The 16375-nt window shown below is 45.4% G+C and overlaps 1 protein-coding gene across 1 annotated transcript in view; it reads right to left on the bottom strand.

Annotated features, from left to right (window-relative positions):
• Positions 1-2699: 2699 nt before the first annotated feature.
• Positions 2700-16375, bottom strand: part of LOC311229746 (interleukin-6 receptor subunit beta-like) — a gene marked incomplete at its 3' end in the record, with an annotated part of 130561 nt that continues 116885 nt past the window's right edge. Inside the window, exon 17 of the mRNA XM_084315822.1 lies at positions 2700-2804. Within this exon, the coding sequence (XP_084171948.1) occupies positions 2700-2804 (105 nt within the window). The remainder of the gene's footprint in view (positions 2805-16375) is intronic.

The raw sequence follows: 16375 nt of genomic DNA, 5'->3' as shown, positions 1-16375 counted from the left end.
GAGAGTGAGGGTCTGAGTTTGGAAAAAGTTTCCTCAGGTGGTAGAATGAGGTTCGACAGACTGTTTTTATGTGCGTGTCAAATGAAAGTGATGAGTCCAACTTTACACTGCAATCTGTTAATAAACTTTTCAATCACACCCAGGCTGGTGACAAGTGAGGAGAGGGGGATGGAGTGATTGTTGATGGTGATATGGGTGATACCGGCCTGTTTGGTATTTCTCTGAGGACCCCCTGAAACCTCCTCAAGGACCCCTGGAACCTCCTCAAGGACCCCTGAAACCTCCCAAAGGACCCCTGAAACCTCCCAAAGGACCCCTGGGACCTCCTCAAGGACCCCTGAAACCTCCTCAAGGACCCCTGAAACCTCCCAAAGGACCCCTGAAACCTCCCAAAGGACCCCTGGGACCTCCTCAAGGACCCCTGAAACCTCCTCAAGGACCCCTGAAACCTCCCAAAGGACCCCTGAAACCTCCCAAAGGACCCCTGGGACCTCCTCAAGGACCCCTGAAACCTCCTCAAGGACCCCTGAAACCTCCTCAAGGACCACTGAGACCTCCTCAAGGACCCCTGGGACCTCCTCAAGGACCCCTGAAACCTCCTCAAGGACCCCTTTGAGAACCACTGCTTTAAGTGTCTTCTGTAGCGGCGCCTTGGCATTTACCCATCTGGTCATGGGATTTGAACTAGCAACCCCATGGACAAGGTGTTATGTTATGTTATTAGTTTCCTTTCTTATTTCTATTCATCCCATCTGACATACTGTACTTCTGAATGTTGAAGCAGAAATCCTTGCAGAACTTTCTCTTGTTGATTGTTTCTAATGAAGTGGTCAAGCAGGTCTGAATGTCACAGTTCTGTCCCAATCAGTTAGGAAACAGCCAAGGAACATGCAGAAGCATTACAGTCACTGCTCATTATGAGCTCAAGTTGTAAGGAATGCAGGAAAAACTCAAAGTACTGCACTGGCACAAAAAAAAAAGATTAGATATTTTTAGACCACAGAGGATTATAGGATTCTGACACCAGGGCAGATTTGAGACCCCGGGTCCTGCTGCACAGGAAGACAGAAATAATCTCTACACTCATTCAACTAGTGAGTCCCTTCATTTTACCCTACAAATTACCTTATTATTGAATTAGAAAAAAGGTAAATTAAGAAATGAATTAAGTAGACATTAAGCAGAAGTTTACATGGACTAAGTCAAATTATGTGTGCCGAAAACCCTGCATTTTTACATTAAAAACCAATTGCAACCCCTTAATTTAAATTCAACTCCTTTCATTTACAAGGATATTACTCATTAAGGTGTTTTACCCCTGACTGAAATTAAGGCATGTTTAAGGGGTCTACGATGTTTTAAGTATACCCTTGATTCATTTTAAGTGATTTGTCAGGCATTTTAAGGGATGATTGTTCCCCATGTGTAACACATGAGCCAGAAGTAACACATCAACCAGAAGTAACTGATGAGCCAGAAGTAACACATCAACCAGAAGTAACTGATGAGCCAGAAGTAACACATGAACCAGAAGTAACTGATGAGCCAGAAGTAACACATGAGCCAGAAGTAACTGATGAGCCAGAAGTAACACATCAACCAGAAGTAACTGATGAGCCAGAAGTAACACATCAACCAGAAGTAACTGATGAGCCAGAAGTAACACATGAACCAGAAGTAACTGATGAGCCAGAAGTAACACATGAGCCAGAAGTAACTGATGAGCCAGAAGTAACACATGAGCCAGAAGTAACTGATGAGCCAGAAGTAACACATGAGCCAGAAGTAACTGATGAGCCAGAAGTAACACATGAGCCAGAAGTAACACATGAGCCAGAAGTAACTGATGAGCCAGAAGTAACACATGAGCCAGAAGTAACTGATGAGCCAGAAGTAACACATGAGCCAGAAGTAACTGATGAGCCAGAGGTAACTGATGAGCCAGAAGTAACTGATGAGCCAGAAGTAACTGATGAGCCAGAAGTAACTGATGAGCCAGAAGTAACACATGAGCCAGAAGTAACTGATGAGCCAGAGGTAACTGATGAGCCAGAAGTAACTGATGAGCCAGAGGTAACTGATGAGCCAGAAGTAACTGATGAGCCAGAAGTAACTGATGAGCCAGAAGTAACACATCAACCAGAAGTAACGCATCACGCAATGCAACACTAGATTGACCGTAATGCTAGATTGACAGTAACACTAGATTGACAGTAACACTAGATTGACAGTAACACTAGATTGACAGTAACACTAGATTGACAGTAACACTAGATTGACAGATTGTTGTGATGCTGTGATAATGTTACATTACTGTCCACTGGCAAAGTTGTTTCTGCAAATGCTATGTTAATCTGTCAATATGTTAGCTGACAATTTTTTAAACAAACCAATGGACAGTGACTCCATCCGACATCCTGCCTTTCCCAACACTCCTGTCAGAGGGAACGCTCTCATCCTGCCTTTCCCAACACTCCTGTCAGAGGGAACTCTCTCATCCTGCCTTTCCCAACACCCCTGTCAGAGGGAACGCTCTCATCCTGCCTTTCCCAACACTCCTGTCAGAGGGAACGCTCTCATCCTGCCTTTCCCAACACTCCTGTCAGAGGGAACGCTCTCATCCTGCCTTTCCCAACACTCCTGTCAGAGGGAACGCTCTCATCCTGCCTTTCCCAACACTCCTGTCAGAGGGAACGCTCTCATCCTGCCTTTCCCAACACTCCTGTCAGAGGGAACGCTCTCATCCTGCCTTTCCCAACACTCCTGTCAGAGGGAACGCTCTCATCCTGCCTTTCCCAACACTCCTGTCAGAGGGAACACTCTCACAGAGTTCAAGTTCAAGTTCAAGTTCTTTAATAGTTGTCATACAGAAGTACAGAATACTTTCATACAAAATGCTTCTTACTGTTACGCTCCAGAGACTGTGCTAGACAAGATAGTATCAAATAACATAATAACATAATATAGCATGAATTTAGAAGAAGAAAATGAGGTCACAGTGTTCGGTATAGACATATGTACAATGTTCTGAGTTACCATATAATATACAATACACAATACTATGCAGTGTACTAATGTACAGTACTATCTAGTGCAAAGCAGAAATGGGATGAGGTACAATTTTAGGTACAATTTACAGTAAGGTGTACGAGTTGTAGTGCAATCCTTCATCCATAAATATAAAGTGTGGGGAGTGGGTGCTACAGTGTGTTTGTTTAAAGTGGGTGTGTGCTATAAGTGTGTGGAGTGGGTGCTACAGTGTGTTTGTTTAAAGTGAGTGTGTGCGTGTGGATGTGTGTGCTATGTGCGTTTGGTGGTTGTTGTTGTGTAGTGTTCATTCATTGTTCGTTTAGCAGCCTGATGGCCTGGGGATAGAAGCTTCTTCTGAGTCTTTCTGTGCTCGCCTTGAGACTCCTGTATCGCTTGCCTGACCGCAGCAGTTCAAAGAGGCAGTTGTTCGGGTGACTGGAGTCTTTAATGATTCTCTTAGCCTTGCCCTTGCAACGCTTGTAGTAAATGTTCTGGAGGGTGGGGAGCCCCCCTCCAATTGTGCGTTCGGCTGAACGTGTCACTCTTTGTAGTGTGCTTTGGTCTTGTGCAGTGCTATTCCCAAACCAGGAGGTGATGTTGCCGGTCAAGATGCTCTCTATTGTACATGAGTAGAAGTTCTTAAGGATCTTCTGGCTGACTTGGAACTTCCTTAGGCGCCTGAGGAAGTAGAGGCGTTGTCGTGCCTTCTTCACAACACTGTTAATGTGTGTGGTCCATGTCAAGTCCTCGGATATGTAGGCTCCGAGGTACTTAAAGCTGTTGACTCTCTCAACCGGTGCCCCGTCGATGCTGAGGGGGCTGTAGTCCTTGACCCCCGACCTCCTGAAGTCCACAATCATCTCCTTTGTTTTGCTGACGTTCAGGGAGAGGCTGTTTTCCTGGCACCATCCCGCCAGGACCTTGACCTCTTCCAGGTAGGCCCTCTCGTCGTTGGCAGAGATCAGGCCCACCACCACTGTGTCGTCAGCAAATTTGACGATTGTATTGCTACTCCGCTGAGCCACACAGTCGTGTGTGTACAGGGAGTAGAGGAGGGGACTCAGAACACAGCCCTGGGGGGCCCCTATGTTGAGGGTGATGGATGAGGAGGTGCAGTTGCCTGCTCTCACCACCTGGGGTCTGCCAGTCAGGAAGTCCAAGACCCACTGGCAGAGGTCATAGCCCAAGCCCAGGTCCCTGAGCTTGGCTATGAGTATGGAGGGGACTATGGTATTGAATGCCGAGCTGTAGTCGATGAATAGCATTCTCACATAGTTCCCCTGCCTCTTGTCCAGGTGTGATGCTGCTGTGTGCAGCACATGGGATATGGCGTCCTCCGTGGACCTGTTGGGGCGGTATGCAAATTGCAGGGGGTCCATGTTGATGGGGAGGGAGGAGCAGATGTAGCCCTTTACTAGCTTCTCGAAGCACTTCATGGCTATGGAGGTGAGAGCTACAGGGTGGTAGTCGTTGAGGCAAGCAGGCTTGGATTTTTTGGGTACAGGGATAATAGTGGAACCTTCTGAAATGTTAAGCTGAACATGTGATTAAACAAGACGGAGATGGAGGCCGTGACTGAGCTCTGCTTCACGTCCCTGTTCTGCAGGCATCTTTAAGTGAGGTCATAAAGGTCACTGCAAACAGGATCTGTTTGTTTTTAACAAATAACTTCCACCATGTCTGAGTCCAGTCACTTTTAGAGGATGGAAAACAGCCGTATTGGCTTTGTATGGTAACATATGGATGCAAGAGTGTGCACACACACACACACACACACACACACACACACACACACACACACACACACACACACACACACACACACACACACACACACACACACACACACGCACACGTAGTCTGTCTCATGTCTTCACACACCCACACACACACACATATACACACATGTACAGTCTGTCTCATGTCTTCACACACACACACACACACACACACACACACACACACACACACACACACGCACACACACACACACACACACACACACACACACACACACACACACACACACACACACACACACACACACAGTCCAGTGGAGGTTATTCCATGACAACACGTGAGGCAGTACTTCACTCATAATTATTATTAATTTACATATATATATATATTTTTTTCTTTTATTATTATTATTATTATTATTATTATTATTATTATTATTATTATTATTATTATTATTATTATTATTATTATTATTATTATTATTATTATTATTATTATTATTATTATTATTATTATTATTATTATTATTATTTTTATAATTTTTATTATAAATGTTTTCCTCTGTAAAAAAAAGATGCCAGGGGGAGCTCCCGTAGCTCACCGCATATCTCAGCGCTATTTCTGCGTCGGGGAAAACCGTGCTCGTCACGGATCTGGGGGACACGAGTTCGATTCCCGGACCCGCCGTCATTTCTCAGAATGTCTTCCCCTGCTCTACATCCCATTTCAACCTGTTTCTGTCGGTCATGCTTGACCAGAAAAGCGATAAACGCTAAAAAATAAAGTTAAAAAAAAAGTGACAGCTCTGAGCTCTCTGATCTGGCCTGATCCCATAACTGCAGTAATGGCGAGCTGTCAATCACTCAGTGCAAAATAACTGCACGGGTTGTTCTTAGGAATATAATTATCCAATCAAAATAGGGTAGGGTAGGCGGGTTAGGCTATGGAAGACGCAAACATAGGCTATGGAAAAAAATCACGCGCCTCGGCTGCTTTGTTTACAAAATCATTTTATCTCAGTTGAAGAAGCTAACTTGTTGGAGCTAACGTAGCTAAAGGGCTACCACCGCAGCTACCAGGCCCAGGGTGGAGTGTTTTGTTATTGTTCATGAACTTATTGTGCATCGTTTGATGATATATATATATTTTTTTATCTCAGTGAAGTAGTGTAATTGACGTGAGTTGCCGGCTTGGACTGTCTGTAAGCTACCTTGTTGTAGCTAACGGAGTCGGAGTCCCGAAAATGGAACGTGTGTCACGCATCAACAGAACAATGTTTAGTGGATTTCGACAGCATCCTCACGCAAATGAAGGATCGATTAGATCACAAAAGACTGCTGTTTGTTGCATTGCTGGATTTGCAACTGCAGAGGAGGTCATTGAACGTTTCATCAGAAAAGAGCGAAGGATGGATTTCATTTACAAGTGATGGGAGGGACAGGGACACTATTTCCTCCTAAGAAGTAACATCGTCAATGGTGAGTGATTTTTTTTATTTTTTTTTTATTTAGTAGCTGTGTGGGGCGGGTCTGTGTTGATTATGAATTAATTGGCTGTATTTTACTGCGTGCGTTGGTATGCTTTCTGCCTGTCTGTGGGTAACGAGCTATTTATTTTGGTCCGCTGTGGCCTGGCCTCTGTGTGTGTGTGTGTGTGTGTGTGTGTGTGTGTGTGTGTGTGTGTGTGTGTGTGTGTGTGTGTGTGTGTGTGTGTGTGTGTGTGTGTGTGCACACGCGTGTGTGTGTCGTTCAGTTCCTATAGTGCTGAGTGATGTACATCTCAGATTGATCTGGTGATGCGTTCTGTACATCCAGGCGAAATGACAACAAGTCCCAAGCTGTGACTGTGACTGAGAGTGCAGTAGTCCAGTGTGGAAATTTACAGTGAATTTTACAAGCTCTATTGTACAACTTTGCTATGGGTTCTTCTATAATTTCCTTTTCAACCAGTTCTGGACCCAACATCTCCTCTCCTCCTCCTCTCCCTCCTCCTCCTCCTCTTCCTCTCTCCTCCCTCTCTCTCCTCCCCTCCCCCTCCCCCTCCTCTCCTCTCCCTCTCCTCTCTCCTCTCCCCTCCTCCTCCCCTCTCCTCCTCCTCTCCCCTCCTCCTCCTCCTCCTCTCTCCTATAGCTATTGATGTGATGTTTGTAAGTGAGGCGTGTGTGTCAAGAGTTACTCCAAGGTATTTATTACTAGTGCCTGTTGTCTTTAACTGTAGTGTCTGTCTGCTGTCTTCATAACCACACTGTGTGTCTGTACTTCTTTATTACATTTTTTTTATCTCTCCCGTCCTCCCCAATATTTTTAACTCACAGCCACACACATTGGGGGATGTTTAAAAAATATTATTTAACATATAATATAATCATTTGTGCTTCACCAAAAAAAAATGTCAGCAGCCGCCACTGGTACAGTCTGTCTCATGTCTTCACACACACATACACACACGTGTAGGCTACAGTCTGTCTCATGTCTTCACATACACACACACACACACACACATACACACACGTGTACAGTCTGTCTCATGTCTTCACACACACACACACACACACACACACACACACACACACACACACACACACACACACACACACACACACACACACACACACACACACACACACACACACACACACACACACACACACACACAGACCGTACAGTCTGTCTCATGTCTTCACACACACACACACACACACACACACACACACACACACACACACACACACACACACACACACACACACACACACACACACACACACACACACACACACACACACACACACACACACACACACACACACACACACACACACACACACCCGTGGCAGACATGTTAGCCTGCTCTTCTGTACCTTTGGACGTTCCACTAAAGAATGCACAGCAGAGTGGGTCAGCTGGTGTTAATGGGGAAGATCACTGAATTGAGGGGGGGGGGGGGGTTCAGTGGCTCATGAGGTAGATCGGTCATCTGGTAATCGGAAGGTTCCCGGTTCTGTTCCCGCTCCTCCCGGGCAGCGTGTCGAAGTGTCGTTGAGCAAAGACACTTCCTCTAACTGCTCCCGATGAGCAGGTTGGCATCTTGCACAGTCATCAGTGTGTGAATGTGAGGAAGGAAATTGTAAAGCACTATATAAATGCACCAATTACCATTTAGAATCAATACATATACATAGCTTGCAAACACATTATTTCCTGTTTCCACAAGCATGTGCATTGCACATTACTCTCATGTCCAGGAAGAACTACAAGGCCTACGTCCAATGCAACAAGGAATTAGGCCAAACAAAGCAACAGCACGGTTCTGTGACTTCTGTGAAAACATGTTGATGTTTAATGTACTGTAGGTATGAGAACATGACTGGTCATAACATCTTCTTTCAATCATCCCAGTCAATGCAATTCAGTGATGTACTGTAATGGGATTACATTTTATTTTTACCCGTCAAACAAGACAAGTTTCAAGTTTCTTTATTAGTTGTCATACAGAAGTACAGAATACTTTTATACAAAATGCTTCTTTCTGTTACGCTCCAGAGACTGTGCTAGACAAAAGGATAAGTATAAAATAAAATAAGTATAGCAAGTATAAAATAGAAGTCACGTACGTAGACACAAGTGTTCAGTATGTACATATGTACAATGTTCAATGCAGAGTAGAGGTAACTGAGTTACCATACAATATACTATACAATATACTAATTACAATATACTATATAGTGCAAAGCAGAAATGGGATGAGGTACAATTTAGGTACAATTTACAGTAAGGTGTACTGAGGTATGGGTTGTAGTGCAAATTATTTGCCAATAAATATAAAGTGTGTTTAGGTGTTAATTAAAATAAATATACTTGACCTACTCTTACTACTACCGCTGGTCAGTATGGCTTACTACTATAGTGTATAGTGAACACTGTACACTATATACATCAGATTAGTATTAGTAGTACCTGTGTATATATATATATATATATATATTCCATATAATCACTTGTACATTGTATATTGTTATTGCACTTTACTGTTACATTTGCACTCTGGTTAGATGCCAACTTATTTTTGTACTGTAATTGTACTGTACATTTGAATCTAATCTGAATCTAATGTAATCATCCAGTGTAAGGTGCCAGGATTGGCATCATATCTTTAGGATTGAGAGCCCTAGGCGTCTCTCCTGTGAACACACGATCCCACCGGCCCTTCGTCTTGTTTGCTCAGGATTTCAGATCAGTCAGGAGGTCACAGGGGTCATGTCTAGGCTCCCCGTCCTTGTCGCTGAGCCAAAGGAGCATTGTTGGCTTGTTGGTAAGAATGCGGATGGAATGTTTGCTCTGGAAGCTACCGTGAGTGTGCGAGTTTGGATTCACGGTCTGCTAAGGGAATATTTCTAGGGGGATATTTCTAGAACTCAGTGCTGTTGAGGAACAGTGCTGTTTTCAAAATGTATGGGTCTGTATTATTAAGAGTGTACAGGTTATTGGTGATCTTCCACCCTACATCACCTCATTGCTGGACTGGAGATTGGTTGGTTTATGCCAGAGTTTGCACTAAATTAGGAAAATCTGCTTTTAGCTTCTGTGCCCCCCGACTTCTGAAGCGTTTCGCAATGAACTTTAAAACTCAATACATTAGTATCCATTGGTCAGTTGAAATCTAGTAATAGCCAACCATTTCACCACAGTCTGCAGTTGTTTTTGGTTATTTTAAATGTTTAATTGATTGACTTTTCGGTTTCTATACGGTTTTTGTATATATTACACACTGTATTTCTCAACGTCATTGAAAATGAGAGCTTGCTCTCAATGACCTTTCAAGATTAAATCAAACTCAAATTCAATGAAAATGTCCAAAACTACTATGTATAAGTAAGCCATGTGTAAACTGTGAATGACCCTAATGCCCTGTCTCCATTAGCCAGGGTTTAGCCGCGCTGTGGCCTGTCTGGCGCACAGTGAGCGGCGTCTCCATTGTCTTTAGAACCTAGCTGGACCCCGGCTGAGACGACCACCTCTCACAACCTGGCCAGACCCGGCTGGGACTGTTGTATCATCATGGTTTAGCTTGTGTACTACAGTTGGTGGTGGTGTAGTACATTTTGAAAGGTTGTTTAGCAACCAGAGAGTTTACAAGAAACGCAGTGCAGACACAGACCCAACTGTATCATACCGTGCTAGACCACGGAGTGTAGCTAATAGAGACAAGGCACAAGACACAGGGCTAACTATCTCCATAGCTAACGTATTATACGCCAATACAGTCGTTTTTACACCACTAAAGTGTACATTACAAGAATACAAGCTACTGTACCTCAAACCATTTCTCATGGCTGTGCTCGTATGGTGTTAAGTAGTTACATCTCGTCATGTAAGCTGATTTCTTTAATTCCTTTAGTCGGTTACCAGACCAAATGATTGAAACAAGGTGTTACACGCAACATCAGACTTGTTTTATGTAAAACAGCCCACTGGAATGCCCCTGTTGACAGACAAGCATCAAAAGCACAGATGCTCAGTGGTCAGTGAAACGCATAACAGACACAAACACATCTTAGTGCCGCAGACACTCTTGTCCCCAAGGCCCCAGAGACAATGCATAAACATGTCCATCATCGTGTTACTCTCTGCAATTAATCTTTTCCGCATGGTCTAAAATGTTCTCCTGTTCCAAACCCCCTTCGCTCCCACTCATAATCCTGTGATCCATTGGGTGACAAGGGACTTTCTTTTTTTGCCCTGAGTGCACCTAACGCACAGTGCACAAAAAACAATAACAACAACCATAAAACACATTCAGTCATGTCAAATAACTTACTTAGCTAAAAGATCCACAAGCGTCCAGATGTCCCCGGTGCTCGTCCTCCGTCTCGTCCTCCTCAGTCCCGTCAGTCCAAGGACAGCACGACTCTGTGGGAACCGGCCGTAGGGTAAGAAGAAGAATGGACCCCTGTTGCCCTCGGCCACCGCAGTTCCACGGCTGGTAGAGAGGTACTCATTAAGGGAGGGGGTGGGGAGTGGGGGTGAAGGGGGGGGGGGGGGGGGGTAATAGGTTATTTAAGTCGACGTGTACTCAGCTGTGGCTAATACCCCTTCGACACACACACAAACAATATTCAACCATTCCTTGTGTAAACATAGTGTATTGTCAACCGAAATACAACCATATAATGCAAAAAAAAAACATAGAGCCAACATGCACTCTCTTCTGAACATTCTCACTGATTCCTGCAACTGTTTCTCAACCCAGTAAGCACTGTTCCTGGCTCACCATCCAGAAGTCATACAGCTGAGTAAGCACTGTTCCCGGCTCATCATCCAGAAGTCATACAGCTCAGTACATTTACATTTACATTTACATTTACATTTACATTTAGTCATTTAGCTGACGCTTTTATCCAAAGCGACTTACAAGTTCTGTACGACAAGCCATCAGGAAGGGCACAACTCTTCTCAGCTGAGCAACAATGTTCATCAAAGTGTTGAGTGCTACAGTGTAGGTTAGTTTATTAGGACAAGTGCATGACAGTACGGTTAGTTAGGGTTAGATATTTTTTATTTATTCAGATAATGGTTGAAGAAGTGCGTCTTTAGTCGAGGGCGAAAGATTGGATGTGATTTGGCTGTCCTAACTGGGGTGGGTAGTTCATTCCACCATTGTGGGGCAAGGACTGAGAATAGGCAACTTCTCTTTGATGACCCTCCCGGAGCTCGGATAGGAGTAGGTCTGAGGCGGCCAGAAGATGCAGAGCGTAGGGGTCTTGAGGGTGTGTAGTTAGAGACCATTGACCGGAGGTAGGCGGGAGCGGTTCCTTTTGCCGCACGGTATGCTAGGTCGAGGGCCTTGAAGCAGATTCGTGCAGCAATGGGGAGCCAGTGCAGGTCCCTAAGAAGTGGGGTGACACACAGTAAGCACTGTTCCCGGCTCATCATCCAGAAGTCATACAGGAGCAGCTCAGTAAGCAGTGTTATAGCTCATCGTCCAGAAGTCATGCAGCTCAGTAAGCAAGTGTTCCCGGCTACAAAAAACAGAGCTCATTTATTAATCAAAGCTAATTCATTGCTTGTGTTCCCCTTGTGATGTCATCAAGGGGAGGTCATTCTGAACAGCTTGTTTATGCTTGTTAATTTGAAGACTTCAGCTCTTGGCCAAACGGCAAGGAGAACATGTATACTTTTCTCCCAGCGCCTAAATAACATTTCAGACTGACAAATCCATACAAAGACAATAGGCAAAACCCATTTTCCATAATATGTCCCCTTTAAAACAAACCACAGAGCCGTACTGTCAGCATGATTCATTGTTGCGATGAACACATGGGCTTTGTACTTTTTCTTGGACTAGAGTGAAACGCGCATGATGAGTTTCTACGGTTCGATTTGAGGTCCTACAGTACATCGATAGATCAATAGAGCTTGTTGCCTTTCTAATAACTACAATGCCTTTGTTTTTCATGATAACGCATTATGATATTTCAAGTTGGAATTATTTGTTTGTGAGCTGTAATGATTAGAGCGTAAAACGGTAATGTATGGCTTCCTGGTTGAGAGCTCCTAAGGGTAGGAGAGAGTGGAAGAAATTCATTGTAGGTTTTGGTCATTTCAAAGGGCAATGTTGACAATAAGAAGAACATAAATAATGAATCCTTTATGTTGTTACAGCCATTACCCTAATGTCCTCCAAAGCAGTCGAAAAAGTGGTTTTCAAGTCTAAAGTGACTCTGAAAGAATATGTGTGTTGCATGGTGTTCGGTTGCAACCAATTCAATCACCTGGGGGGAAAAAATAACTGACCAATTCTGGATGATAAGATAATTGGAGCTAAGTATAACACACCAAGTATAAAAAAATACATTTTAAAATATGTAGATCAAAACTGATTAACAAAGAAGTGGCTCTAGAATGTCGAGTGACATATAGACAGATTTACAGTCTGCTTGCATTATGTTTAAAAAATAAAAGTCACCCTAAAATAGAAGAAGAAATCCTGCTTGGCAGTGAATAGCCTTGTAGCCAACTCAGCCTCCACTTCACTTGCTGAGGCTGTAGAGAGAGACACACATTCAGTGCAGAGTATGTGACAGTATGTTGTAGGCCTAGTTGTTGCATCTGGGTGATAAGACAAAGAAATTACCAATACCTTAGATGGCTGTATTTTACTTCAATTCATTTGTCACAATACTGTATGCATGCAAACGTATCTGGAATCAGTTCTTCACAATCTGTACTTAATTATACTTACTACATTTCATGACTTTACAGCAAGACTTTTCACCACTGACTATAATTCACTCAGGCCACGAGGCGTAAGACTGTTTGTGGACATTTCCCTGAAAGAATCTTTCACCCCTGTGACAGAAGACTTCATGAGGACAATATTAAGCTACAGGGCAACGCTTTCCCAAACTTCCTTTGCACTGAAACATTAGATCTCCTTTGCACCGAAACATTAACTACCGTCTGTAGTGTGGTAGTGAAAGGTTAAACTTCTGTAGTGTGGTAGTGAAAGGGTTAATCAGCACATCTCATTCCAGCCTGACACGTCAGACCTACTGTAGAGTATGGAACACTACTCAAGCTAGCCAATGGAGAGCTAACTTGCATAGTGTTCCATCTGCAACGGGTAACAACACGTGAACTGCCGATATTTATGCCTTCTGTATTGTAAAAATAATAATAACAATAATAATAGGTATTGTTCCTTTAACTCATTGACCGCCGGGAATTAGTCGGGCCCCGTTCTAACACTGTCACGCTTTAAAAGATAGGAGTGCGTCACCTTGTTTGTACAATACTATGGCCCATTTGACATCACCTATCTATCGTTCAATATGTGAAAAAGAATTAATTTTTCCATCCATACGTTCCTGTGTTATACCGTGGTGAATATAAGTGTCGTTATAGCGTGGTCTGGGGTAATTCCCGAAAGGCTGAGTAATAGGCTTATACGTCAATTCTACTATAATCGTTGCCGTTTCTTGCCTGTATACGCTATTATTCCTTTTTTTTATCTACTTTTTCTCCCCGTTTTTTTAAAAATGTTCTCCCATCCCAATTTCGTATTATCCAATTCTACCCTCCCCTGTCTCGAACGTTGCTAGACCATGCCTCCCACTGGTCGGCTACAATGTGGACCAAGCCTTGCATCACGTGTCCCCTCCGGTACACGAGGAGGCAGCTGTCGCATCTTTTCACCTGTACAGCGTGATCTCTCAGCGGCGAGGAGTAACGCGTGGGAGGCTCACGCTGCCCCCGTTGCTTCCTGATTCTGCTGTACAGGCGCACCAACCGACCGTAGGAGTCGCTGTCCACAACGTCCGATCCCCACCCACCGGGTTTCCCACCCCCTAATACTGCCAATTGTATTAGTATGAACGACCAGCCAAGCCGGAAGCAACGCAGAGAGCTGGGCTCGAACCCAGCATCTCCTGCGTTAGTGGCGAGCGCCTTGCCCACTGCGCCACTATACGCTATTATTCTCAAATCGAATCTATATCATAGGTATCATGAATGCATGAAAGGGGGGGGGGGGGGGGTCGTTTATGATTATTTGATTGCCATGCAGTAACGGCATTCGTATTGAACACTAAAAACGCTTATCAGCCCGATCGGTATAAAAGCATTGCACGATCAAGCTAAAATTTACGTCAGATAGTCCTTACCTGTGATCGGGAGTATTAAACAAATTATATTCCAATTGTTTGATCGCCCTCTGTTATGGTTTGTAACCGACCCCAATCGCACAACACAAGACAGGTATGATGGTTTGCCAAGAAACAGATATTTATTGAACAACAGGGAAAAACAGGGAAAAGGGCACTGTCCCTTTAAGGGAGAATCACAAATACAGGAATATAATATGAGGGGAAGGAAAAGTGCCTTTAAGAGGCGGGCAGGAAAAGGGAACACTATGGGAAAGTAAGGGAACGCCTAAGGGAAGGTTAAGGGAACGCCTTGGGACAGAGGAACTAGAGACTAGGTAAACCAGGGACAAGGAGAACTAGGGAGAGAGGACTAGGGACTAGGAGAGCTAGGGATAGAGGACTAGGGACTAGGAGAACTAGGGATAGAGGACTAGGGACTGAGGAGAACTAGGGATAGAGGACTAGGGACTAGGAGAACTAGGGATAGAGGACTAGGGACTAGGAGAACTAGGGATAGAGGACTAGGGACTGAGGAGAACTAGGGATAGAGGACTAGGGACTAGGAGAACTAGGGATAGAGGACTAGGGACTAGGAGAACTAGGGAATAGAGGACTAGGGACTAGGAGAACTAGGGAAAGAGGACTAGGGACTAGGAGAGCTAGGGATAGAGGGGACTGAGGCCCGCGGAGGCGGGCTGGGGTACAGGGAGGAACTGGGGACTGGTGGGAAAACATCTGGGCCGCTCTGCAGGACAGAGGAGAGAGTTAATGCACAAAAGGGAAAAAACAGAGCAGGTGCAGAACAGTCCAAATAACAAAGTGAACAAAGTAATAATATCTTCGTGTGACAAACACACAGGGGGAGATGTAAAGTCCAAAAATACTATTCTAAGTGAGAACCAAAAACAGAGGCATTACGCTGGGAGATGAAATGTCCAAACTAACTAACAGAGGCAATACGCTGGGAGATGAAATGTCCAAACAAACTAACAGAGGCAATACGCTGGGAGAGTGACATCACAATCAAAACTCACCCAGGCGTATGCGTAAAGGTACAGGAACAGCAGCGGGAACGGGGGCAAGGACACTACGCTGGGTGAGTGACATCACAATCAAAACTCACCCAGGCGTGTGCGTAATGGTACGGGGACAGCAACGGGGCGAGGGCATCGCCACCGGGTGGCTGGCTGTCCGAGCCGAGGACAGAGTGGTGCAGGAACAGGCAGCGGGGCGAGAGCGTCGCCACCGGGGCGCCGGCTGTCCGAGCCGAGGACAGAGTGGTGCTGGAACAGGCGGCGGTGGCGATGGCGGTGGCGAGGGTATCGCCACCGGGGAGCCGGCAGTCCGAGCCGAGGACAGAGTGGTGCTGGAACAGGCGGCGGTGGCGAAGGTGTCGTCACCGGGTAGCCGACTGTCGGAGCCGCAGAACAGAGTGGTGCGCCACACCTTGGTGTGCGCGTCGGAACAGAGAGACGCCTCGGGGTGCGTCTGCGAGGAGGAGTGTGCCAAGCACGAAGGTCTAGAAGATGCGCGTTGCGCGCTGGTCTGGAGAGCGTGCCAAGCTCGAGGGTTCTTGGAAGATGCGCGTTGCGCGCTGGTCTGGAGAGCGTGCCAAGCTCGAGGGTTCTTGGAAGATGCGCGTTGCGCGCTGGTCTGGAGAGCGTGCCAAGCTCGAGCGTCCTTGGAAGATGCGCGTTGCGCGCTGGTCTGGAGAGCGTGCCAAGCTCGAGGGTTCTTGGAAGATGCGCGTTGCGCGCTGGTCTGGAGAGCGTGCCAAGCTCGAGCGTCCTTGGAAGATGCGCGTTGCGCGCTGAGGACTGGAGAGCGTCTGCGCTGGTCTGGATGTGCGTCAGGACGAACAGCTGCGCGGGGGTCTGCAGTGGAACGCTGGGGTGCCTCCCGTGGAAGTACAGGGAGCGCAGACCAGTCTCCCCCACAGGCAACGGCGACAGCTGGCGAAGG

This window comes from Notolepis coatsorum (assembly GCF_963971535.1).
Source record: "Notolepis coatsorum genome assembly, chromosome: 6".
In the NCBI taxonomy this organism is placed as follows: Eukaryota; Metazoa; Chordata; class Actinopteri; order Aulopiformes; family Paralepididae; genus Notolepis; species Notolepis coatsorum.
This window is presented reverse-complemented; position numbering and strand designations above follow the sequence as displayed.